This window comes from Sphaerulina musiva, assembly GCF_000320565.1.
Source record: "Sphaerulina musiva SO2202 unplaced genomic scaffold SEPMUscaffold_3, whole genome shotgun sequence".
NCBI classification, from domain to species: domain Eukaryota; kingdom Fungi; phylum Ascomycota; class Dothideomycetes; order Mycosphaerellales; family Mycosphaerellaceae; genus Sphaerulina; species Sphaerulina musiva.
Genome location: NW_016017385.1, coordinates 1,870,297 through 1,892,439, shown reverse-complemented (window position 1 = coordinate 1,892,439; position 22,143 = coordinate 1,870,297). Strand labels below are relative to the sequence as shown.

The 22,143-nt window shown below is 53.4% G+C and overlaps 7 protein-coding genes and 1 non-coding gene across 8 annotated transcripts; 3 read left to right on the top strand and 5 right to left on the bottom strand.

Moving 5' to 3' along the window:
• Window positions 1-10: 10 nt before the first annotated feature.
• On the bottom strand, window positions 11-106 carry SEPMUDRAFT_t19. The gene has a single exon. It is a non-coding gene; the product is annotated as a tRNA-Lys (tRNA).
• A 204-nt stretch (window positions 107-310) lies between these two features.
• SEPMUDRAFT_63162 (uncharacterized protein) lies at window positions 311-1,232 on the bottom strand (the record flags this gene model as incomplete). Its single annotated transcript, XM_016909625.1, has 1 exon — window positions 311-1,232. The coding sequence occupies exon 1, from the start codon at window positions 1,217-1,219 to the stop codon at window positions 311-313; it is 909 nt and encodes a 302-aa protein (XP_016762738.1). The 5' UTR covers window positions 1,220-1,232.
• A 1,520-nt stretch (window positions 1,233-2,752) lies between these two features.
• SEPMUDRAFT_162687 (amidase signature enzyme) lies at window positions 2,753-4,973 on the top strand. The gene is made up of 2 exons (XM_016908016.1): window positions 2,753-2,893; window positions 3,026-4,973. The coding sequence occupies exons 1-2, from the start codon at window positions 2,853-2,855 to the stop codon at window positions 4,698-4,700; spliced, it is 1,716 nt and encodes a 571-aa protein (XP_016762737.1). The 5' UTR covers window positions 2,753-2,852; the 3' UTR covers window positions 4,701-4,973.
• Window positions 4,974-5,381: 408 nt separating this feature from the next.
• On the top strand, window positions 5,382-6,982 carry SEPMUDRAFT_83057 (galactose mutarotase-like protein). The gene is made up of 2 exons (XM_016910326.1): window positions 5,382-6,519; window positions 6,643-6,982. The coding sequence occupies exons 1-2, from the start codon at window positions 5,434-5,436 to the stop codon at window positions 6,757-6,759; spliced, it is 1,203 nt and encodes a 400-aa protein (XP_016762736.1). The 5' UTR covers window positions 5,382-5,433; the 3' UTR covers window positions 6,760-6,982.
• Window positions 6,983-7,074: 92 nt separating this feature from the next.
• Window positions 7,075-8,607, bottom strand: SEPMUDRAFT_106906 (uncharacterized protein; the record flags this gene model as incomplete). The annotated part of the gene is made up of 1 exon (XM_016900656.1): window positions 7,075-8,607. One exon carries the CDS (start codon window positions 8,605-8,607, stop codon window positions 7,075-7,077), a length of 1,533 nt encoding a protein of 510 aa, XP_016762735.1.
• Window positions 8,608-14,000: 5,393 nt separating this feature from the next.
• Window positions 14,001-18,584, bottom strand: SEPMUDRAFT_155290 (acetyl-CoA synthetase-like protein). The gene is made up of 3 exons (XM_016907611.1): window positions 16,925-18,584; window positions 15,194-16,839; window positions 14,001-14,638 (listed from the first exon to the last, which is right to left on the bottom strand). Exons 1-3 carry the CDS (start codon window positions 18,047-18,049, stop codon window positions 14,317-14,319), a joined length of 3,093 nt encoding a protein of 1,030 aa, XP_016762734.1. The 5' UTR covers window positions 18,050-18,584; the 3' UTR covers window positions 14,001-14,316.
• A 311-nt stretch (window positions 18,585-18,895) lies between these two features.
• SEPMUDRAFT_140350 (S-adenosyl-L-methionine-dependent methyltransferase) lies at window positions 18,896-20,167 on the top strand (the record flags this gene model as incomplete). Its single annotated transcript, XM_016902935.1, has 2 exons — window positions 18,896-19,190; window positions 19,254-20,167. 2 exons carry the CDS (start codon window positions 18,896-18,898, stop codon window positions 20,165-20,167), a joined length of 1,209 nt encoding a protein of 402 aa, XP_016762733.1.
• On the bottom strand, window positions 19,893-22,035 carry SEPMUDRAFT_155289 (uncharacterized protein). Its single transcript, XM_016907610.1, has 2 exons — window positions 21,726-22,035; window positions 19,893-21,641 (listed from the first exon to the last, which is right to left on the bottom strand). Exons 1-2 carry the CDS (start codon window positions 21,939-21,941, stop codon window positions 20,607-20,609), a joined length of 1,251 nt encoding a protein of 416 aa, XP_016762732.1. The 5' UTR covers window positions 21,942-22,035; the 3' UTR covers window positions 19,893-20,606.
• Between the last annotated feature and the right edge of the window lie 108 nt (window positions 22,036-22,143).

Genomic DNA, 22,143 nt, shown 5'->3' with positions numbered 1-22,143 from the left:
TCATAGGAATAGCCGAAGGTGGGGCTCGAACCCACGACCTTGAGGTTTTCTGAACAACTTGCGCTGTCATAAGAGCCACACGCTCTACCGATTGAGCTACCCCGGCAAGGGGCTTTGTCATTGGTTTGATGGAGGCATTATCGACAAAATAGTATATAAAGCTAAAAAAACTGCAGGCCCAAGTCACCCGCAGCCCTACCTGATCGTGCGCGGCGCACAGCAACGAGAACGAAAAGTGTGGCTCAGGCTCTTCCTCCCCCATCCAAAGAAACCCCCCATTATTTGACGTGGTGTTTTGTTTCAAATCATTTCATGTAGACGTATTACTATCGCCTCCGTTACTGAGTATTGCTAATTTCTGGGGCACCCATGCGCTCTGCTTTACATCAAAGTAATGTTTTTCATAATACACATCAGACAATGCCTGATTGCCATACTCTTTCGCCAAAATATCTGCATATGCATACGGTACAAGTGCTGAAGTGTTTTCAAAGACTGTGTCTCGTAGAGGGAAAATGTCGTCGAAAGTGTAGGAGTGGCCGTCTTTGACCATCATCATATCTTTGCTGTCGTCGCTTTCACTGTCGTTGTTGCTGTCGTTGTCGCTGTCACTGGCAGTCGCTGCGGTTCTGTTTCTTCGAAGAGTGGTAATATCAATAAAAATCCCGGTATTGGTGTCGATCCAGCGAGCATCAATTTTGTTCTCTTTGTCGTAACCACTCTCCTTGCAATGTGGGTTGATTTCGAGAAGATAGTGGTGAATCTCTTGGTAAGCTGTACCTTTCCAGCGGTACATGGTCATGTTGTGGTAGGCGGCTAAGAAGCGCATCGAGTTCTCTGAGACCATGACATCGATATCAGAGTCCCAAGGGAGCACCAATCGATTCCAGTACCAGCCAAGAAGCGTGCCATGCATCAACCACGTTTCGATGCCAATATCACTCATCGTTGACAGATATGCCTGGATCAAGGCTGTGAGGTGCAGATGTTTGGCATCGTATTTCAGCTGCTGGTCTGCAAAACGGCCGTCGTAGTGCATGTGGAAGCTACTTTCGTGGAAGTATTTGTTTGGGTGCTTCGAGTCTTGTTTGACACGAGGTCTGTCCAGTCGTGTTCGCACGCTTGCGAAGTCAGCATCCCTTTTAGCGATGAATGGTGATGCTGTCGAGATTTGGAGAGACAATAATGAGCACAATATCAGCTGGAAGGGCAAGTGCATCGTGCGTCCCGTTGTCGCCGAACAAAATGTTTCTCGTTCCAGATCCAGAATGGTATGGTATGGTAGGGAGCGCTAGAAAGGCCCAATTCCCAGTAATGGCCCACAGGAACACACGAGACTCCGCAAATGCAATCAAAAAACTCTGAGAAACGCCTGGTAAGGTAGTAGGGACTGTACAGAATTTATATGTCCTGGAGCCGGTGGTCGAAGGTCTGGTAGGGGAGGTAGGAGTTAGGGAGATACGAGAAGCTTGGCCGCGTAAGCTTCTTTTCTGTTGCACAAGCCATCCCCCATGAATGAACCAACCTAAAGCTTCGCGCGGTCGGTCGCGTCATGTATAGCCTACGTACTCTACGCCGTCGACGGCAGTGAGGTCCCGGTGCGAATCATGCTACAAGGTTGAATGATGCATTCCTGAGACCTCACACAAGTATCTAGAGGAAATCTCTGGCCATGGTCTAGACCGCACTGATTGTGCGACACTGCCGGGGCTTCAGGCGCGAGACATCGATCTGTCACCTATTATTTGATGGCGTCTACAATGGCTGTCCGTTCATGCAGGAGGAAGAGGTCGCGGGGAATGTGTCATGAAGGAGGAGGAGACTGCTGAGCAACACCAGCGCACTCCTCTCTTGCTTGCTACCTACACTGCAATCACCTAGCATTCATCTCATGTTCCTCCTTATCAGTATGCTCCCAACGCAGCTCTTTCTCTGGCTTTCTGGTATCTAGGTATATTCAACTCCAGACATCGAATGCACTTGGTACACTCCATCTATTGGCAACCTCACCACCCGTCCGCTCCTCCGTATCGGACGTCTCATCTTCCTCTTGGACTATTCTGTTGACCGGTATGGTATGCTAATCTTCAGCTTCAGCTTCAGCTTGGTTACTTGCCGGCCAAGCGTTGCGCGAGCTCTGTTGGCTACGGGTGCACATGTTAGATCGGACTGCCGCGGCGCAGGCTCGTCGATAGATGGCGGCATGGAGCCAGTTGGAGTCTGTCTGGTTGCCTGGTCCTTATCAGTGAATCCATACCTACCTACCTTAAGGTACATACGATGGTGCTATGGGGCTCGTCATCCCGCGGGATGGCTAGATGGTCACCGTGAGATGCATCTCGTCGTCTTCGAGCCACAATGCTGAAGTGGCATCAAGGCTACTACTTCCTTCGCTGGTGTAGGAGGAGAAGGGTCACCTAACGATGTGTTCAGCCAGCTGGTATGCTCCGGGACAAGGGTAAACAGATCGACAACGACAACCAACAATAGTCGAGACGGCAACCAACAACCATCATCATGCCTCGTACGAAAATTGGCACACATGTTCTTATGCCTGATAGGGCAGGCATAAGCGGCTTATCTAGGATAGGGTCAGGTAGGGGAGGATAGGATAGGACGGGGAACGGGATAGGATAGGCCATGTGCACAGGTTGCCCAGGCTTTGGGAGCCACGCGGGGCAGATATACCCACATGAGTACCTCTTACATGTACCTTGGATTCCCATCGATCAGCTCTCGACTCTAGACGGGCCCGTAGGTTGTTCTTCAGGTATTTAATACCTTGCCGCGCGCCCTGTCAAACAACAGCAAAGCAATTCTGGACAGCCGGGCTATTGTCGGCGATTTTTGCAATGCTCCCTCCATTCGACTACTTCGAGCATCGTGCGGCATGGTAAGTCTCAAGTCTCACATTGTTCATCGCACTTTAGTGCCCGCCCATCCCGCGTTCGCGTCAACTCGACGCGCTATCATGAAGCCAAAAAAAATAATTGGCAGCTGACTGAAAGCTGATTTCGTGGTATAGCAGACGAAAGCAGGACGAACGAGCGACACGAATCGCGACTCTACCGAAGCCGTACCTCCTTCCCATTAGTCCTGACGAACGAACTATCCTCACCGCACCCATCGATCAGCTGGTGAAAGATGTGCAGAGTAAAACCACTGACGCGGTCGATGTGCTGCGGGCATATGGGAAAGCGGCCGTGAAGGCGCAGGAGAAGACCAACTCTGTGACCGAAGTGATGATCACAGCTGCAGAAGGATGGATTGAGAATGGAGAGATCAATCTTGATGGCCCTCTTGCTGGGATACCGGTCAGTTTGAAGGACAGCATCGTCGTGGGTGGCTTCGATGCCACTGTAGGTTACTCGTGCAAGGCCGGCAAACCGCACACTGTAGATGGAGCTATTGTGCGAATGCTGAAGGATGCCGGAGCTGTGCCTTTCGTCAAGACGGCCTTACCTGTCACACTGTTGAGCTTCGAGAGCTTCAATGATGTTTGGGGACGATGTCTCAATCCGCACAACCCCAAATACTCCCCAGGTGGCAGTACAGGCGGTGAAGGCGCTATACTTGCTTTTGGTGGCAGCAGAATAGGCATTGGATCCGATGTCGCTGGTTCTGTTCGTGCTCCCGCGCACTTCTCCGGTTGCTACTCACTTCGATGCAGTACTGGTCGCTGGCCCAAGTATGGCGTGGACACTAGTATGCCTGGTCAAGAAGGAATTCCTTCAGTGTTTTCGCCCATGGCTCGCACACTTCCGGACCTTGCATACTTTACACGCTCTTTTGTCCAAATGAAGCCCTGGAACTACGATCAATCGGTGCACCCACTCGCCTGGAGATCTGAGGTTGAGGAGGAAGTCGCCAGCAAAAAGCTCAAGATTGGCGTGATGCGCTCTGACCTGGTCGTCGATCCCGCTCCTGCTTGCGTTCGTGCACTTGACATTGCGGTGGCGGCTCTGCAAGCCCAAGGTCACGAAGTCTTCAATGTCTCCCCACCGAACCCCTACGAGGCCATGGTCATTGCGAGCAACCTCCTCAACGCAGATGGTACCAAAACTTTTCGATCCTTCTTCCGCACTGGCGAGTCTGATGATGCCGGTGCTCGCGAATTCGGCCGATATATGCGTCTCCCTCGATTTCTCAAGTGGTTCTGGTATGCTTACGTCAAATACATCAAACGCGACGAGATCTGGGCCGGATTGTTGGAGCACTGGCATGAGAAGAGCGCATACGAGAATTGGCAATGGGTGGCCAAGCGAGAGGCATACAAGGCGAAGTTTCACACGTGGTGGAACTCTTTTGGCACATTCGGCGACGGTATGGACTTCCTCCTCACACCACCCAATGCAACACCCGCTGTTCCACATAACGGCATGAAAGACGCCAACGCCTCTTGCGGCTACACCTTCCTGTTCAATCTGCTCGATTACACGTGCGGTATCGTGCCGGTCACGCACGTAGACCCGGCCAAGGACGGTCTGTCGCCGGATTTCCAGATGCGCAAATTGAACGGTGTGGCCAGAGGAGCATACAAGCACTACGATGCCACCGCGATGGCTGGTCTGCCCGTAGCTATCCAGCTTGTAGGCAGGAGGCTCGAAGAAGAGAAGGTGCTTGCGGGGATGAAGCGATTGGAGGATGCGCTGGATGCACGAGGTGAGAAGTACGAGCTGATGTATGGTTACGACCAGTAGTTGGTTCCCATGTCAACCTTCTTGTCATTGGTGGTTCTAGCCCACCGAGCACCTGCACGACCAGCCGGCATAGTGTAGATGTTCGAACAATGCAGCAAGTTCACCACCAATGTCGTCGATATACACTCCGACTGCCCGCCAAAGATGACTCTGCGATGACTCTGCGCTCTGTGTTGTGATCTCAAGCTCCAGCCCGTCGTGTGTCGAGAGGACGGTAAGGTTAGTCACCAAGGAGTCTAAGTATTACCGGTCCACCAATTTCCGCAGCAGCCGAATTCAACCGGCTCCACATGAGGGTCGAATTCATCCGTCCACAGATGTGCAATGTTGCGCATGCACCAGCTTATGATTTAGCCAATCTTGCAAGCCTCCCAGTAAGAGGATCACGGGCATCACGGGCCCCCCGACCCAGTCAAGCAGTACAGATGTACTTCTCCGCATCTTCACCACGCGGAGTCTAAGCGGAGACGTATCAGAAGCCTCGTGACGCTGTCCCGCCAACCAGGGATCCTGTTCTCCACGTTCTACCACTGCATGCGTGCATGGAGCAGCCAGGCTCGCCCCGAGTAATAATGATATAGAATCGTTCCTTGCAGACGAAGCATGAACCCTGAGAGCTTATAATAATAATAAGAAGGAATAAGACCTCCGCCAATGCCCAGCCCCAACTCCTCCTTCGCTCTGCCTTCCCTTCCCTTCTCTTCCCTTCGCGCCGCATAGCAGTGATAGCACCATGTTCGTCGCCTCCGGGACTGCAGTTCTCGCTGCAGCGGCATTGGTCTCCGCCCAGGCCGGCTATGGTAGTGCTTCTGCTTCTCCGTTTGCGCCCTTCTCCGGCGACCCTTTCCAGAAATACGAGTTGAGCGCAAATGGCATCAGTGCGACTTTTATTCCGTACGGAGCACGACTGACCAGTCTCGTGGTCAACGACAAGAATGGCAACCCTCAGGACGTGGCGGTCGGCTACGACGAGGGAGCTCGGTACCTGGAAGACACCGAGACGAACCACACCTTCTTTGGCGCCGTCGTGGGTCGATATGCCAACCGGATCAAGAATGGCACTTTCGCCATTGATGGAGTGCAGTCTGACATTCCCAAGAATGAGCACAATGGCACCAATACGCTGCACGGAGGTCTCGTTGGCTATGATCAACAGAACTGGACCGTCGCTGCTCTGTCCAAGAGTAGCATTACCTTCACCTTCTACGACGAGGCTCAGCAAGGTTTCCCCGGCGATGTGCTCAATGTGGGCACCTTCACTCTCGAGGACGACCAGACGTTCACGTCACGTCTTGTTTCAATCCCCTTCAACGATGCCACTCCCATCATGCTCTCGCACCACATCTACTGGTCTCTGGGCGCCTACGTCAATGAAGATGCTCTCACCATCTTGAACGATACGCTCTATCTCCCTTACGCGAAGCGTTACATCCAAACCGACGGCATCCTCATCCCAAATGGCAGCATTGCTGTGACAAAGGGCACCGGATTGGATTTTACTCAGCCAGACACCACAATTGGCAGCAACATCCCCAACACCGCCGGCTTCTGTGGTACGGGCTGCACGGGCATTGACAACGCCTTCATCACCGATCGCGCACCCTCGACTGGAGTGCAAGACAAAGGTCTGGAAGTGCTCCGGATGTGGTCTCCTCACACGGGCATTCAGCTGTCTGTAGAGACGGATCAGAATGGTATTCAGATTTATACTTGCGTGGGACAGAATGGGAGTATCAAGTTGAAGAAGAGCCAACAGCATATTGCTGGTCAGGATGCGGCGCTGGAGAAGTATGGCTGTATCGTGATTGAGACACAAGATGTAAGATTTCCTTTTTCTTTTCCTTTTTCTTTTTTTTTAATCCAGCCTTTGTTTCATTCATGCAGAATGTGTGCGTTTTTTTGCTAACCTCAAAAACCTATCTACCCAACGCCACCCAAACAGTGGATCGACGGAATCAACCATCCTGAATGGGGACGAGAAGAATATCAAATCGCATCTGCGACGACGCCACCGATTGTCAATTTTGCCAAGTTCAAATTCAGTGTTGTGAATCCATAGTACGTAAGCCAAAACGCGCGGGAGAGAAGGGAGAGAGAAGAAAAACAAACACCGAAACAAAAACCAAAAAAGACAGCCTCTCTACCCTGTAAAGTGTAAACGATCGCACGAAAAAAGTTAACGGAAAACTTGTGTTACAGTGCAAGTGCCAAGGGCGAGTTGTAATACATGTATCAAGAGCAAGAGGTACAGGTAGTTTTACCTTAATACAACCCAACCCATCATTGTATTATCCAAAGTTTGATGTGTGAACATCTATGTCTTCACGCCATCATCACACCAACTCAAACACCGCCGCCGCCCTCCTCGTCCCTCCTACCTCCTCCTTTCTGAAATCTTACAACTTCCAACCCTCCTCCTCCAACTCCCCATCTTCCTCCCAACTCCCCAGTAATAACCATAAGAAGAATCATCCTCGACCAAAAAATCCGCTCCGGCAGCAATTGCCATGATACATAAAGATGCCGCGGCTTGAATGTACAGGGGAGTTTGAGACAAAGGAATTTGGGCAAGAATTTTCTGTCCTTTCTGTGCCTTTTGTTGTTGTTGTTGTTGTTGTTTCTCCTTCTCCTGATGATGATGATGATGATCAGGCATCATCACATCGATATCAAAATCATGAATAGAAGCATGCAAAGATTGGATTCTGTTGCTACTACTGTTGCTTTTGCTCTCGGGTGGTGAGAAACGATGATGATGATGAGGAGGAGGAGGATGAAAAAAGTCATCTTGATGCACAATATACGACGGAACATTGTGGATGCGTAAAATGTCACTTCTTCTTCTTCCTCCTCTTATTGTTGTTGCCACATGGTCAGGAGTAGTCGCTGCTGCAGGGTATTTTGGTGGTGGGACTTTTGGAACGGGTTTACGGCGGATGCTTGACTTTGGTTGTTGTGGTTGTTCTTGTCGTCTTCGTCGCTGAGGAGGCGATGAGATGGAATTGTTGGACATGATGGGTAGCAGTAGAATAGAGTTTGAGGCGCCGGGAGTAGAAGTTGGAAGTGTTTGTTGTTGGGAGTGATGGCAGCAGCCTGGAGGAGGATTTCTCATGGGTATGGAACGGGCTTTTTTCTTTGGCGGCAGCTGGATTGGTCTCGGGGCTTCTTCTTCTGCTTTTGCTTCTTCTCCTCCTCCAAGACGCATCTCGCGTAACGTGTTGTCCCTGCTCAAGCGATGGAGACCTCGTGGGACGATAAACTTGATGGTCTTTTTGAAGACGCAGCTTGCTTTGCTGAGCAGTGAGCGGTTGAGGGGTTGCTGTTGACGCTCCAGGTCCGTCGGTGCTGACGAGTTGATACAAGGTAGAGCCAGCGTTTCTTCTCCGATAAGTTCAAATCCTTCTCCTGAACCGAAGACGTCTTCTCTAGTGGGCTCGAGAGGCTTCTTTTTAGAAGGTGAATAGAGGAAGAGAGACAGATGCTTGCCATTACGGATCTCTGAGCGCTCGACCACTGTCTCTTCTTTTGACTTGACCAAATCTTCAAAGCCTGTTGGTAGTTCCCCGATGAGTTTGTCGATATCTTGCTTGATATCGTGGAATGGGGTAAAACTGCTGTGGATCCCGACATCGACTCGTCTTTGGGGCGTCTGAGGAACTGCATTATGCTCTCCTCCTCCTCCGAGCAATTTCAAAGGTGCTGGCCGTGAGGTCGTTGCAGACTCGGTCTGATGGCAAGCTTGCCAAGGACTAGATTCCGGTGGTGTAGGATAGATGTTCTCAGGGGAGAATGGAGTCGTCTGCTCACGAGGCCGGTCGACTGCGTCTACAATAGAGGGTGATCTTCTTCGGGGCGTCATGTACGCGGTGCGCTGTAGCCTCAGCAAATGATCGCCCGAGCTCGCCATAAGTCCTGATTTCGGTAAGTAATTGTGATGTTCTAGATAAAGTCTCACATTTGGATTGCTAGAAGTAGGCAAGTCTCGAATTGATCACAGGTTAATGCCACCTCGACACGACTCAGCAGGTGAATAGACGCGCCACATACAGAGAGCAAGTGACTTGGAGCTTCGATATCCTACAGACCGCGTGTATAGAGGGGCACGTGCCATTCACGTCCATAATGTCCAGTCCACGTGCCGCTTCACATTTCGATAGTCACAGTGTTTTCATAGCCTCCGGTTTGGCTAAAGTTGACGCTGGTTTTGACGCAAAGATCGCTCGTCCAAGACCTATAATGAAGCCAGAATGCAGGAAACATCCGAACTGGAACCACCTGGAACTCTGGTGCTATAGTCGACGCTATCGTTTCGGAGAGGCTGCTGTATTATGCTCGCTGTACTACAATACCCAGCAAAGTGTCGTTATAGAGTACATTAGTAAGACAAGATGTGAATTACCGAAAAAGCGAGCTAAAGAACCCTTTCGACTTCGGCTCAGGCTCAGATTTCCTACTCCGTCGCTCACCATCCTTGCGCTCTCTCTCGTTCCGACTACTGCGAGGACGATCACTACCATGTCGCCTGGACTCTGTGCGATCACTGTCTGTTCGATGGCGATGGTGATGCCGCCTTCGTTGAGAAGAGCTACCTGTATCTTGCGAGCCCGAAGCTGCCGCGGGTGTGTCTTCTCTCGCATCAATATTTGCATCGTCAATGATGGCGATCTCTCTGGCGGCACTGGATACCCTGCGAGTTCTCGGACGCTCATCTTCGCGCCTGCTGCTTGAATATCTGCTAGTGCGGATTGGGAGACTGTCAGTACGGGAGATAGTGTCTTTCCGGAGCCCAAATAATGTTGGCACAATGTAAGTCGACTTGCTCTCGTAGCGAGGGCGTTCAGCATACGACTCACGTCTACGACGTCTTCGTTCAGCATCATCGCGAGCCACAGCTTCGGCTTCTTCTTTAGCAATGCGACTTGCTTCTGCTGCAGCCGCCTTGCGTGCAGCTCGGCGCGCTTCATGGCGGATTCGGCGCAGCTCTTCTTCCTCGGCCAATCTTCGTTCTTCTTCATAGGCGCGAGCGGCTTCTCGCGCTTTTCGTGCCTCCCTACGACGCTGGCGCTCAATATCGTCTTCCAGACTCCGTGACTTACTGGAGCGAGAACTGCGACTACTACTGTGCTTACTGGAATGAGACTTCTCCGCGGACTTCTTCTTGTCTTCGCTTGAAGATTTCTTGGGAGATCTCTCCCAGTGATCAGCTTTGCTACGTCGACTGGTGGTTGGCGAAGGTGGAGGCTCTGCAGATGGTGAGGTCTGCTCCTTTGTCTCGTCTGCATGGCCAACCTCGGCCTCCGGCGGAGACTCACTGCTTGGCAATGGCGTCTCTACGATATTCTCGACAACAGGGGCATCCGGTGATGGCTCGGCTATAACCTCTGGTTGCGAGTTGTCCTCCCCATCATGCTTTGAAGCGGGTTCTTCAGTCTGTTCGCCGCTATCAGGGCCCTCAGGACTCTCTACGGCTGCCCCTCCGGAGCCCTGTTCATCCTGGGGTTCGTCCTTTGGAACGGCCTCAGCCGGCTCGTCGCCCGTAGCGTCAGGTGTAGCTTCGTCGTTGGAGACCTGATCCACAACCGCCTCTGCCTCTTTAGACGGTTCAGCATCTGGCGTCGTCGTAGACTCTTGGGCGGCATCTGGAGCGGGAGCCTCTTCGGGACAGTTTGTTGGCTCCGTGGCGCAAGACTCAGGCTCAGCAGCAGGAGTCTCAGGCTCAGCAGCAGGAGGCTCGGGCTCAGTAGCAGGAATCTCGGGCTCAGCAGCAGGAGGCTCGGGCTCAGCAGCAGGAGGCTCGGGCTCAGCAGCAGGAGGCTCGGGCTCAGCAGCAGGAGTCTCGGGATCAGCAGCAGGAGGCTCGGGATCAGCAGCAGGAGGCTCGGGATCAGCAGCAGGAGGCTCGGGATCAGCAGCAGGAGGCTCGGGATCAGCAGCAGGAGGCTCGGGATCCGCGGCAGGAGTCTCTGCCTCAGCGGCAGGAGTCTCGACCGTGGCCTCTTCTGGGCTCTGCTCGGTCTCGACGGAATGCGCAGCCTCCACGTTGGTGCCGTCTGGGGTCGCAATGTCTTCAACATTCGACTCCGCCACTTCCGCAGTTTCTTCATCTGGGCCAGCTTTCTCAACTTCAGCTACAGATTCGGTCTCGGGCGGATCTTGATCATGAGTCTGCGTCTCAGTCGTATCTGCTGTGGTTTGCTCTTCAGAAGTCTCCAATGGTGGAACATCGCTCGCGGTCTCATCTGGCGGTTTATCGGCGACCTCGATCTCGGAGGCTGATTGGGCTTCTGCAGACTCTTCAGGCACTGAAGCTTGATCTTGCGATTCTCCTGCCTGCGCATCTGTGGCCACCTCTTTACTCTCCTCGATCTCTGCATCAGCAGTCTTGTCAGTCGATTGCTCGCCCGACTCAACGTTGCCGTCTCCTCCACCCTCCTCTGGTGAGCTTTCCGCATCTTGCTTCACCTCTGCTTCATCTACGGGCTCGGCCTCTGCTTCGACGGTCTCCTGAGGTGCTTGTTCGCTTGGCTCAACATCAGGTTCTCCACTTTCTTCGGGTGAGCTCTCCGCATCCTGCTTTGCATCCGCCTCCTTGGTATCCTGCGAACCTGCATCGTTCGCATTCTGGGTCGGTTGCTCGCCTGGCTCTACATCGCTGTCCTCATCTTCTTCTTCTGATGAGCTATCCGCATCTTGCTTCACATCCGCTTCATTCACGTTTTCGGACTCTGCGCTAACGGTCTCCTGAGTTGCTTCCTCGCCTGGCTCAACGTCGGCATCTCCTCCACCCTCCTCTGGTGAGCTCTCCGGATCTTGCTGCACATCCGCCGCTTTGGTTTCTTGTGACTCTGCATCACTCGTGTTCTGGGTCGATTGCTCGCCTGGCTCAACATCGCTGACCTCACTGTCTCCGTCCCACGAGCTAACCGAATCTTGCTCCAAATCTGCCGGCTGATCACCTGAATCTTCAACAGCAGTAGTCACTTCCTCTTCTGCTGGATTCTCTACCTTCTCAGGAGTCTCATCTGGTATCGTCTCTGGTGCTGCTTCGGTTCCGTGGTCTTCGGAATCTTCAAGATCAACGGCATTATCCTGAGGCGTTGCCGCCTTCTCGAGACCTGGGTCTTCGGCCTTATCGGCTTCAACTTCCACGTCTGTTGCATCCTTAACATCATGGACCTCTTCAGTGACCTCGACGATGGCCACATCTACTTCAGGAGCGCTCTCGGCTGGAGGTTCTGCGTTCGTCTGTACCTCGACTTGATCGGTCTTATCATGTTCCGCTGGGGCAGCGTCGGGCTCAGTCACCTCTGGTGCTGGCTCAACCGCTTCAGTGTCTTCATGACTGGGTGATGCGATGGTATCCTCGACGGCTGGCGCATCTTCAGTGTCAGTAGGAAGAGCAGGGTCTGCTTCGTCTGCCTTCGCTTCTTCGACGGTGGCATCTTCTGTTTCCTGAGACGGCAGTGGCGGGTCTTCGGCAGAGGCAGGAGCCGCAGGAGTTGCATCACTCAGATTGATGCCCAGTCCCAGAGATTCGGCGTCCTTGGACTGAGATTTGTTGGACTTCTTTGACTTCTTGCTTGACTTACTTGACTCAGGCTCAGATTTCTTCTTGGATTTACTTTTGCTCTTTGAGGATTTCTTGTCCTTCTTCTCCGATTTCCCCTTCGGTGGTTCCAGCTTAGCGGGTGGTGCTGGGTCGCCAGCTATCTCTTCGACACCTCCTTCCGGTACAGGGTTATCTTGAGAAGGGGCTTCACTGGCGTTGACGGCCTCAACAGGTGCAGCTGAGGCGTCTTCTGAAGCTGCTTCAGGAGCAGGGCCCTCTTCGGCAGGAACGGGCTGAGGCGCATCACCCGGACCGTCCACGATGGCAACGATGTCGTCCGGATCCCCGCTGTCAACTGCGGCAACCTTTTTCTTCTTCCCCTTTGTGCCTTTCGCCGCTTTCTTCTGTCGCTTGGAAGATTTCGGCTCCGAGGTACCAGGCGCCCACTGTACACTTTTCTTCTCGCTGTCATCCTGGTCTGCGCCAGTCGCTTGAGGTTCAGTCTCACCACTTGCGTGCTTAGCGTTGTCTTGATCGACCGCCGGGGGTTCGGGTGCTTCAGGAGGAACGTCCGCTGGTACATCCCCTTCGGAACCCGGTGATGCTTCGTTGGTTTCCTCGGCTGCTTTTTCATTAGACGGCGCCTGCTCCTCTGCCGTAATGGGAGCTGATGGTTCTGGCGCTGACTCTGGCGCTGACTCTGGCGTTGGGTCATCGGCTACAGCTGGGGCATCGTCGCTTGGTGTCGAAGTCTCAGGAGGGGGCTCGTTCTCGCTTGTTGCGGCCGGACTTTGTTCAGATTCGACAGTCTCCACCTGAACAGGTTCGTCTGGACTTGATACGGCTGGCTCTCCTTCTCCTGAATGCTCTTTCGTCGGTTCGGCAGGGACATCTTCTTTGACAGAGTCTACTGTTTGCGCCGGGGCCTGATCGCCTGTCTCAATTACAGCAGGTGACTCTGCAGGCTCCGGTTCTTGCGACTCTCCTGCTGCCTGTGGCGGCGTTACGTCCGCATCAGTCTCCTGAGCGGCTTCGGCGGGAGTATCTGCTTTTGGGATAGGTAAGCAAAGTCTATTGAAGGACAACGTTGGACAGCATACCTGCAGGTTGGGCTTCGGCTGCCTGAGGCTCTCCGTCTGTTTTCTTCTCTTCGTCGACGTCTTGCTTCTCTACTTCGTCTTCTTTCTTCGCTTCGTCGTCTTGCTTCTTTCCTTCATCTTCCTTGTTCTCTTTTTCATCGTCTTCATCTTCATCATCGGTGGGCTCCGGCACCGGATATCGTACCTTGTATCTTGGTATGAAAGGCTTCGCTGCACTTTCCGGGGAGATGGTTGGCGTCTTCGGTCCACCTCGTGCTGGATGCACGCTGAGCATTGGGTCTCGCCATGTTGCTATCGAGATCTCCTTGTAGCCATATCTCTCCTTCACGGCATCCCACGACATCTTGCCGTAGATCAAGTCGAATGATGTCTCTCGCTCTCACATTCACGAGGACAATTTAGCAGGACGGGTTAGGTATCTGTGGTGATCTTGTGACATGACAATCTCGGGTGAATATGAGCTTCTCGCTGTGCTCGCGACTGCGTGGTATATTAAGACACTGTGAGCGCGAAGAGACGCGGCTTACTGAGGACTCTGCAACACAGTGTAGAGGTAGGTAGATGATGTAGAACGATGCCGTTTGGAGCATTCCGTGTACGCTCGCGGGCGTCTCTCACCTCTGATGTACTCTCTGACCTCGATGAGTCGATGGCAGGCAGATAGCCGTCGCTGCACGATACGTAGATGGAAATTGAAGCGTGAACCACTTGAGCACGCAGATATGAGCCGACTGGAACCACGCTTCACAGCAGGGAGACGGCGCCTGTCCGCTGGGTAGCTGCTGACGAGACAGCATGGCAGCTAGAACTGCAAGCGCAGACCAGAACAGCATAGAAGCAGCGGGACCAAAGAAATGAGTTGGGTCCTCGTGCATCGGACGAGTGTAGCAGATTACCCGATTCGTGCTTCTCGTACTCCGCGAAGCCCGCGAGGCCATCGGGAAAAAGCCCTTTATTTCTCTGATGCTCACACTGTCACAAGTAGTGACATGCGCTGCACAGAACCGTTCGGGGGGTGTGGGGGCGCTGTCCAATGGCTGATGTATCGCATCTTGCGGCCCGAGTAGAAGGCCTGCGGTGGTCGGCGGCGAACGACCAATGGCGCCACGACTAGGCTTGGAGGAGGCCGAATCGTTTGGGGGTGGGCGGGGGGTGGAAGCAGCAGTGAGGTGAGGGCGGAACTACGTGGCACGCTGTCGAGAGTCGAGAGTAATAAGGTACCGACCAGGGCGGGCCCGCTGGCGATGGCGATGGCCGCTCTCAGTGGAGCCCCGACGAGAAGGGTCAGGCTAGATGGATATAGTTAGTAGTAGTGGTGGTGAGGTAGTGTATACTGTATATCGTATATTGTAATTTGTGTATTGCCATTTGCGGGTGTATTGTGTATAATAATGTGCTACGGAGGTAGTCTGTAGCATCTGCGTCTGCGTCTGCGGGTGCGTGTGGCTGTCTGCGTCTGTGTCTATCGGGCAATCTTCGGCACTCCACAACGGCCATGACAGCTCCAGACATGCGCCAAGACTTGTGAATTGCCGGTGCGTCCACGTCACGCGTCCCGTCCCTTCGTCGCACGTGTAGCACCTGTAAGTGGTCTCATGTGGAAGGACAACAAAGGACAACCAACATGTGCATCCTGCATCGACACCCATCGCCTACGAACGCCGCTCTGCCCTGCCCATCGCCCATCGCCCAACGCCCAACGTCTATACCTTACTTCTATACTCTACTTCTATTCTAGTTCTGCTCTACGCGAGCCGCGCTTCATTCGCCGACTGCCATCCCGACTCGAACACCTCATTCACATGCCACGCGCCGCCAGCGCAGCCGAGAACGTCCTCGCAAACCCGTCGACATGCTCCTCGTCCAGCATCGTGTAGTGCTCGCCGCCGACCTCATGGAAGCGGACATCAGACGCTACCTCTTGCCAGCGGCAGAGGTGGTTGTCGAGCCACTCTCGCTTGCTCTGTGCCACAATGGCCAGTGGCTGGCAGTAGAAGACGTCCATCGTTGATACTGCACCAACGGGCTCGTAATCCCGAGCCATCGACTGCATGGAATGCGCCAGGTCTGCCCACTGGGCAAAGTCTTCCGATGTGAGCTCGAGTTCTTGGAGGCGGTCTGGCGGCGCGGCGTCGAATACGGCTTGGATAATCGACGCTCGTCGCTTGGAGCCTGTGCCTTGCGAATCGTCTTTGGCTTCAGGGTCATGGAGTAGTCCGAGGAAATGACTGAGATGGAGAGCACACGATTTCCAATCCAGCTGCTGCATGCGGAATTTGATATGTGGCGGCAGATTGAAGCTCGCCAGAAACTCGACTCGTTCTCCCTGGCCTTCGCCCTGGAGCATCTTTGCCGTCTCAAAAGCGAGCATTGCACCGTAACTATATCCCGCGAGTGCATACGGTCCGCGAGGCTGTTGTTTCTTAATTGCTCGATAGTATGTTTGGACTGCTTCATCGACGCTCTCGAAGAAGCTCTCGCCCAAGTTGAAGCCTCTCGCTCGCAAGCCGTACACAGACCGATCATGAATGCGTCTGGCAAGCTGTATGAACACAAGGATTTCCCCTACGCCTGGATGAAACAGCCAGAGTGGTGTCTTGGAACCCTGGGCACGCAGCTCTACCACAGGATCGTAAGTGACAGCCGCGCTTCCCTCATCGCCGCTGTCCGGCTCCGTGACGCTGTCTCGTCGTCTCCGTGGCTGCAGTTCCACGCCCAATTTCTCGATTGTGGAACATTGCAGGAGCTTGACTAGCGGTAAATCCAGTTGCAAGCCAAGCTCGATCTTACGCCTCAGCCGGATGAGGTCGATTGAGGTGATTCCTAGGCTGTACCAAGGAGTGCGCACGCCAATTGAGCTCGCGATGGTTTCCCCAAAGGTCTCGCGAAAGATGCCGAGCAACTGAGCTTCACATTCGTTCCTGGGCTCGATCTCAGCATGATCAGCATCACTCGCGTTGGCAAGTACATGACTCTTCAATTTGCCTTGCTGAAGCGCCTGTCGTAGCTTTGCTCGGGGAAGTTTACCCAGCGTAGATCTTTGGATCTCACTCTTGTCCACAGGAACCACATATGGACTGATGCCATGACTACGCAGGGTCGTTGTCACGATTGCTTCGTGAGTAGCGCGTCTTTGTCGTATGTCATCGTTGGCATAGGTAGTTGCATAAACAACAGCCAACTTCTCGTCATCGGTAGGACTTGGCCGGAATCCAAAGCAAGCATAGAGGTCGTTCACTGCGCCAGGCAAAGACAGAGCGCTGAGCTGGCTCTCCAAGTCAGATGCGACGATTGTGACTCCGTTGATGCGAATGTGGTCTTTGATGCGGCCGATGAGGTGCACGTTGCCAGAGTCATCTACAAATGCTTGATCACCGGTGTCAAACCAGCCATCTGAAGTGAAGGCACTCGCTGTGGCCTTGTGGTCGTTATAGTACCTGGAAAACACCTGGGGCCCTCTGATTTGCAAAGTACCACGGTCGTCCTCGTCCTGTGAAGACATTAGCTCCGGCGATACTGAACGCCTGTGCAGACTCCACGCGGGACTCTAAGCTGTCGTAGGATCCAAGACTCACCTCGCTACCAGCTACACGAACCTCGAAGCCACCAACAGGTTCGCCCAACGAAGCGAATTTCATGCCACTGTGTACATCCCGAGCGGGGCACTCGAGGTTATACGTGCATCCAGCACAAGTTTCCGTCATGCCAAATGCCGGCTGGAGCACACTCGAGGGAGCATGAAGCCGACGCAACGCCTGGTCCAGCTCGACACAAAGCTGCACCGGATTAGCTTCTCCTCCAGAAACGAGCTGCGTCAGGCTCGTCAAGTTGATATCATTCAAGCTGAGCTCATCCGCATCCTCGATTGACTTCAGCAAGCCCGCCAGAAGAAAGTTTGGCGCCACCGTTCTTGCGACTCTGTGCTTTGTGATCATCCTCAGCAACAACAACGGATCGGCTACGACGTCGGCAGGCTGAATGTGAATTTGATCAAGTCCTCGGTACATGGCGAGAAGGTGCGTCTCGGTCAACGCCGCAACGTGGTCCATCCCAATCCAGTTCAGGAGTGAAGTTCCTGTAGTCAGACAAGTGACACTGTCCTTGCCAGCCAGGGAGGCCAAGATTTGTCGATGCGAGAGCATGACAGCTTTGGCATTGCCGGTGCTTCCAGACGTGAGCATCAATGCTGTCAAGTCGTCAGGCTTGGCAGCTGTGCGTTGTTGTTGCAAAAGATCAATCGTGCCGACCGAAGATTCCGCTGCTTCCAGGTGCTCTACTGCCAGCAGAGACATGTCCGAGTACCCAGTGAAGTTGGGGAAATCAGTCTGTCGGAGTAGGCACATCGGATCGTCGAAGAGCTGGTAGAGGTGTGCGAGATGCAGTCGACGCTGATCGCTATCGATGGGTAGTGGTGATGACAATGCTGGGACACAACCCGCCATCAACACGGACCAGAACCAGACCACATTGTCCAAATGGTCCCTCAAGTGCAACAAAATGACGCCGCCCGTCTTGAAGCCGTGCTGTTGCTGCAGTGCGCAAGCCCTCCTGGTGCTCAGAGTTTCCAGCTCGGCATATGAGAGATTGCGTGGATGATCCGTGTCGTGAAGGGGATACGACACAATTCCCGTCGAGTCATCATTGCGGACAACCTGATCGAGCAGGTCGAACAGATTCTGGACTTCTCCCTCAGCAGGCATGATGTATGTGGGTGGGTAAGGGATTTTGAAGAACGTTGAGTATAAGTTTCATTCAATGAGTGCATATGCCACCAGGGACGAGGGGTCTGTGTGGCAGTGACGGAAGTGAGGAATTAAATACTGACAATACATTTCTTACCCATAGCAAAAGCTCCCCGGTAACATACATATCCCCGTGCCGCCTTCGAGCCGCCCTACTCAATGGGAGGTGGATTCCGAGGAGTAGGTAGTAGCATGGCATCCACATGTGTGCAGAGGCCGAGAGGCCGGTTCTTTGTCCTTGATAGCAAGCGAGAATCAGCCACGTTCGTGTAAGTAGTCTTTGAGCAGACTCATTTTGTGGAAATAACGTGCTCGTTTTTTCATTGTTTTGCCACGTTGGCGTATCATCACCATCATCCTGTTCAGTGGGTTGAGTGAGTAAGTGGATGAGTGAATGAGTGAATGAGCGTGCAACAGGGTTCTCTCGCGTCATAACCTGACTGCGGCCTCAATAGGAGGCACGAAGAAATTTCGCCAAGTGAGCGACCACTTTTTCCCGCAAAATATTGATCTTGTCTGTCCACTGTGCCTGCCTTGTGGTCCCCGAATCCTAGTAGCTACATCCTGAAGGTTCCAGTTGCAGTTCACTTCCATTTCTCCGAAGTGATTTCTCATTGTCGTCACCTTGGGCTCATTTCTCAGCAGCGGGTGCCTACTACCTTCAGGTTAGTACCTGATCTTGCCTTAGGGAGTCAACATCTGAGCCCCCTGCGCCCCCTTTTGCAACTTGCGATATCGATATTCCGGCCTCTTCCGCAATACGGCATTTGCATTCTCTCTCTCCCTCCCTCTCTGTCTCTCAACATGCCCTTTTCAAAGGCCTTGGCCAACTTGGAATTTCTTGCGCAAAATGCAAACCAAAACAGCTTCAAGAACGAACACGAGCGTCGAAAGGCAGTTCAACTGGTCCAGAAACTTCTCGCCAACATTGAAACCCCCTGGGAGACGGCGTCCAGGTTGTTGTTGATCGATCCCTTCGCCATCGCAGCGTTGAGGACACTGGTGAATCTGCAACTGTTCTCCAAATGGATTCCAGCAGACAGTCACAAGAGCTTAGCTGAGCTTGCACAATTGACTAGCTGTGACTCCCGACTACTTTGTGAGTGCTCTTCGGCCATTTGATTGGACTCGCCTCATTCCAGCTGCTGACACAATGTTCTAGATCGTCTTCTCCTCACCATGGTGCCTCACCACTGGCTCCATTACTCTGCACAAGACCAGACGTTCTCGCTCAGCACTTTTACAAAGGCGCTTTGCGACCCATCTCTCGCGGCCACGTTGACTTTTCATGCCCACGTCGTCTCACCAGCTGCCCGAGAATTTCCAAACTTCCTCGCTGCAACACACTACGCGAACCCGATGGAGCCACAGCTCGCACTGTGGCGATATACTGCTGGATCGGAGCTGGTACCGTGGTTTCAAAAGAACTCGGAAGCCTTCATCAGCTTACACCATGTGATGCGACTGCGAGGTAACCACAGCGAAAAGTGGACCGAGTTCTATCCCTGGGAGCGGGAAATCGTGAACCGCCTCGAACCAGGTGGAAGGGTCGCTTTCGTCGACATCGGAGGTGGTGTGGGACAAGACTCGGAAGCACTGAGGCTCAAAGCCCCTGAAAGCTTCCCAGCAGGATCCATTATCCTTCAAGATCTGAACGAAGTCATGGATCGCGCAGAAGCAGCGGGCGAGTCCATTGTGAGAGCCAGTCACGATTTCTTCCAACCGCAGCCCGTCATCGGTGCAGCCGTGTATTTCATGCATCTCGTACTGCACGACTGGCCTGACGACAAAGCCGGCCAAATTCTCGACAACCTCAGACCGGCCATGAAGCGCGGATACAGTCGTCTTCTGATCAATGACATCGTCTTGACAGCATCCATGGACGCCATGGTTTCGGCTTCGGACCTCCATATGACCATGAATGGCGCGCAAGAGAGAACCAGAGAAGAGTGGGAGTCGCTGCTCGAGAAATCGGGCTTCACCGTTCGCAACTTCTACTTCTCGCCACTTTCTGAACAGGCGTTGATTGAAGCAGAGCTTACCGAAGAACCTGTCGCTCCGCCGTCCAGGCTATGACCGGATAGATGTTCACTATCCCGGGGAACAAAAGGGTCCGAGGAAAACGTAGGAGTTTTTCCAAGTAAGGGGGAGGGGATCTGGATTGATGATACCTTGTACCACTATCGAAAGTTGCTGTTTTACACCGTGATACAATTAGTTCCTGCGGCTAGCTTATCATTTATGTTTGTTAATGACCACAAAATTGACTTGATATCGCACTTGGCTGTTCGAGCTCGCCCTTATCATACCAGAGGGGCTTCTTTTCAGGTTCTTGTTATAGCCATAAGGTACATACTTCTTTCCCGAGGTAATCTACATATACTATCCTTGTTGCGCCAACGCCTCCGTAACAAAACCATCCGCCTCATGTGCTCCATTGCATGTCCACGCCAGAATCTGTCTGGTTTTCACAGGAATTGCGTGTTTCTAAAACAAAGAAAATAGTCACGGACTCCTAGTTGTCCTGAGCGGCCTCGGCTGCAGCAAGTTTCAACTGCGCAGAAGCACTCTGGAACAGCAGACCAAGTCTGTCGCCACCAATGACATACAGTTCCGCAACCATGAGGTGTGCACTGACGAAGACAACACTAATCTGAAGGCCGACCATCTTGACGTAGAGCTTGATGAGTCTCCATCGAGAAGCGTTGTCGAACGATCTCCAGGCCTGAACAAAGATCGAACGAGCGCTGCCCTTAGCAGTGATGTCGAGGTTGCCAACAATGGCCTGGCGATCGAATGGGACGATCGTGTCCTGATCCTCTGGCAAGAGGAGTGCCTCAATACGGGTGAGTGTAACAGTGGCTGGTAGTAGAATTGCGAATGCAACAAAGAGTCCAGTAGCCGGCACAGCGAGGTACTTCAAGCCCATCGAGATCAGCTTGCTGCAATCGTGCTTGGCAGCATCCGCAACATGACCATGGTCGAGTTCAGGCAAACCAAGAGCGAAGGCGACGACGATAGGCAGGATCAAGGTCGCTTGCTGTGCCACTGCAAAGACAAATGATGGGAGCAGGATGGCTCGGCATTGATCTCGTGCAACAAATCGACGGTGGAAGGGCTGATCGGATGAGTAGGCAATCATGGAATGAGTCCAGACCATGTGAAGCCTGGCAAGGCCAACAGATGCCACGACGTACATGGCGGCGTTACCGAAGAGACCGAATCCGAGGAGTGCAGAAAGGAAGTTGGTGATCAAAGAATGCATGAAGTGGTAGACAATGCTGACGCCGGCGCCTCTCCATCGCGCGCGAAAGCCCCCAATACGGGTCAAGTGCCTCAATGTAGTGCGAATCTTGCTGGTGATGGGCTGGTTGTTGATCAGAGTGACCTCGATGTCAGCTTCAGCCTCCGAAGGCATCAGCGGCTCTTTCTCGGCTGGTGCATCTGGCTGGTCGGCGTAGGCGGGCGGCTTGCTCTCGATGATGGCAGTGGTGGTGCGGGACTCGATCATGGCCAGAGTGGTCATGACCTCTCCAACGGTGTACTTGATCTGCGACTGGTCAGCGTGTGCGCCTCTCCTCAGGACATTGTGGCTGCTGCCTTGCGCCGCTCAGTGTCCTTGTGTATTACGTACCGATGCCACCAGGAGAAGCGTCAAGAAGGCGGTAACGACGACGGGCAACATCTCCCATGGCTGCACCTCCATCTCTGGCGCCGAGTGCTGGTACAGGTGCGCGTCTTGCTGCAACTTCGCCATCATCTCTGGACTGGGTCCGCGCAGGTGCTCTTGCGCGGCCTCATAGCCGCGCTTGGCCAGGTGGCCGAAGATCTGTCCGTGGATGCCGGACATGGTGACTGTGATGGTGGTGGAGATGGGGTGATGGAGGAGGAGGAGTGTCAGATGGGAGAGGTTGGTTCGAAAGAGAAGGAGAAGTGAAGAACAGTGAGTGCAGTGAGGTGGGTGTGGTAGACAAGGGAGTCGCCTGGTGCTGCGCCACAGCAAACAGGTGCATGACGAAGCAGCCGGCAACCGTCAGCCGCCCGTGGCCCAG

What these genes read in the sequence shown, in the direction of transcription:
- SEPMUDRAFT_162687 (XM_016908016.1), top strand. Translation starts at nt 2,853, where the DNA reads ATGCTCCCTCCATTCGACTACTTCGAGCATCGTGCGGCATG. An exon ending in TTCGAGCATCGTGCGGCATG is followed by an intron (nt 2,894 to 3,025) that starts GTAAGTCTCAAG and finishes TTCGTGGTATAG; the next exon opens with CAGACGAAAGCAGGACGAAC.
- SEPMUDRAFT_83057 (XM_016910326.1), top strand. Translation starts at nt 5,434, where the DNA reads ATGTTCGTCGCCTCCGGGACTGCAGTTCTCGCTGCAGCGGCATTGGTC. An exon ending in TCGTGATTGAGACACAAGAT is followed by an intron (nt 6,520 to 6,642) that starts GTAAGATTTCCT and finishes CCACCCAAACAG; the next exon opens with TGGATCGACGGAATCAACCA.
- SEPMUDRAFT_155290 (XM_016907611.1), bottom strand. Translation starts at nt 18,049, where the DNA reads ATGCCTGCTGAGGGAGAAGTCCAGAATCTGTTCGACCTGCTCGATCAG. An exon ending in TTCGTGTAGCTGGTAGCGAG is followed by an intron (nt 16,840 to 16,924) that starts GTGAGTCTTGGA and finishes ATGTCTTCACAG; the next exon opens with GACGAGGACGACCGTGGTAC. An exon ending in GACGAGGAGCATGTCGACGG is followed by an intron (nt 14,639 to 15,193) that starts GTTTGCGAGGAC and finishes ATATCCATCTAG; the next exon opens with CCTGACCCTTCTCGTCGGGG.
- SEPMUDRAFT_155289 (XM_016907610.1), bottom strand. Translation starts at nt 21,941, where the DNA reads ATGTCCGGCATCCACGGACAGATCTTCGGCCACCTGGCCAAGCGCGGC. An exon ending in CGCTTCTCCTGGTGGCATCG is followed by an intron (nt 21,642 to 21,725) that starts GTACGTAATACA and finishes GACCAGTCGCAG; the next exon opens with ATCAAGTACACCGTTGGAGA.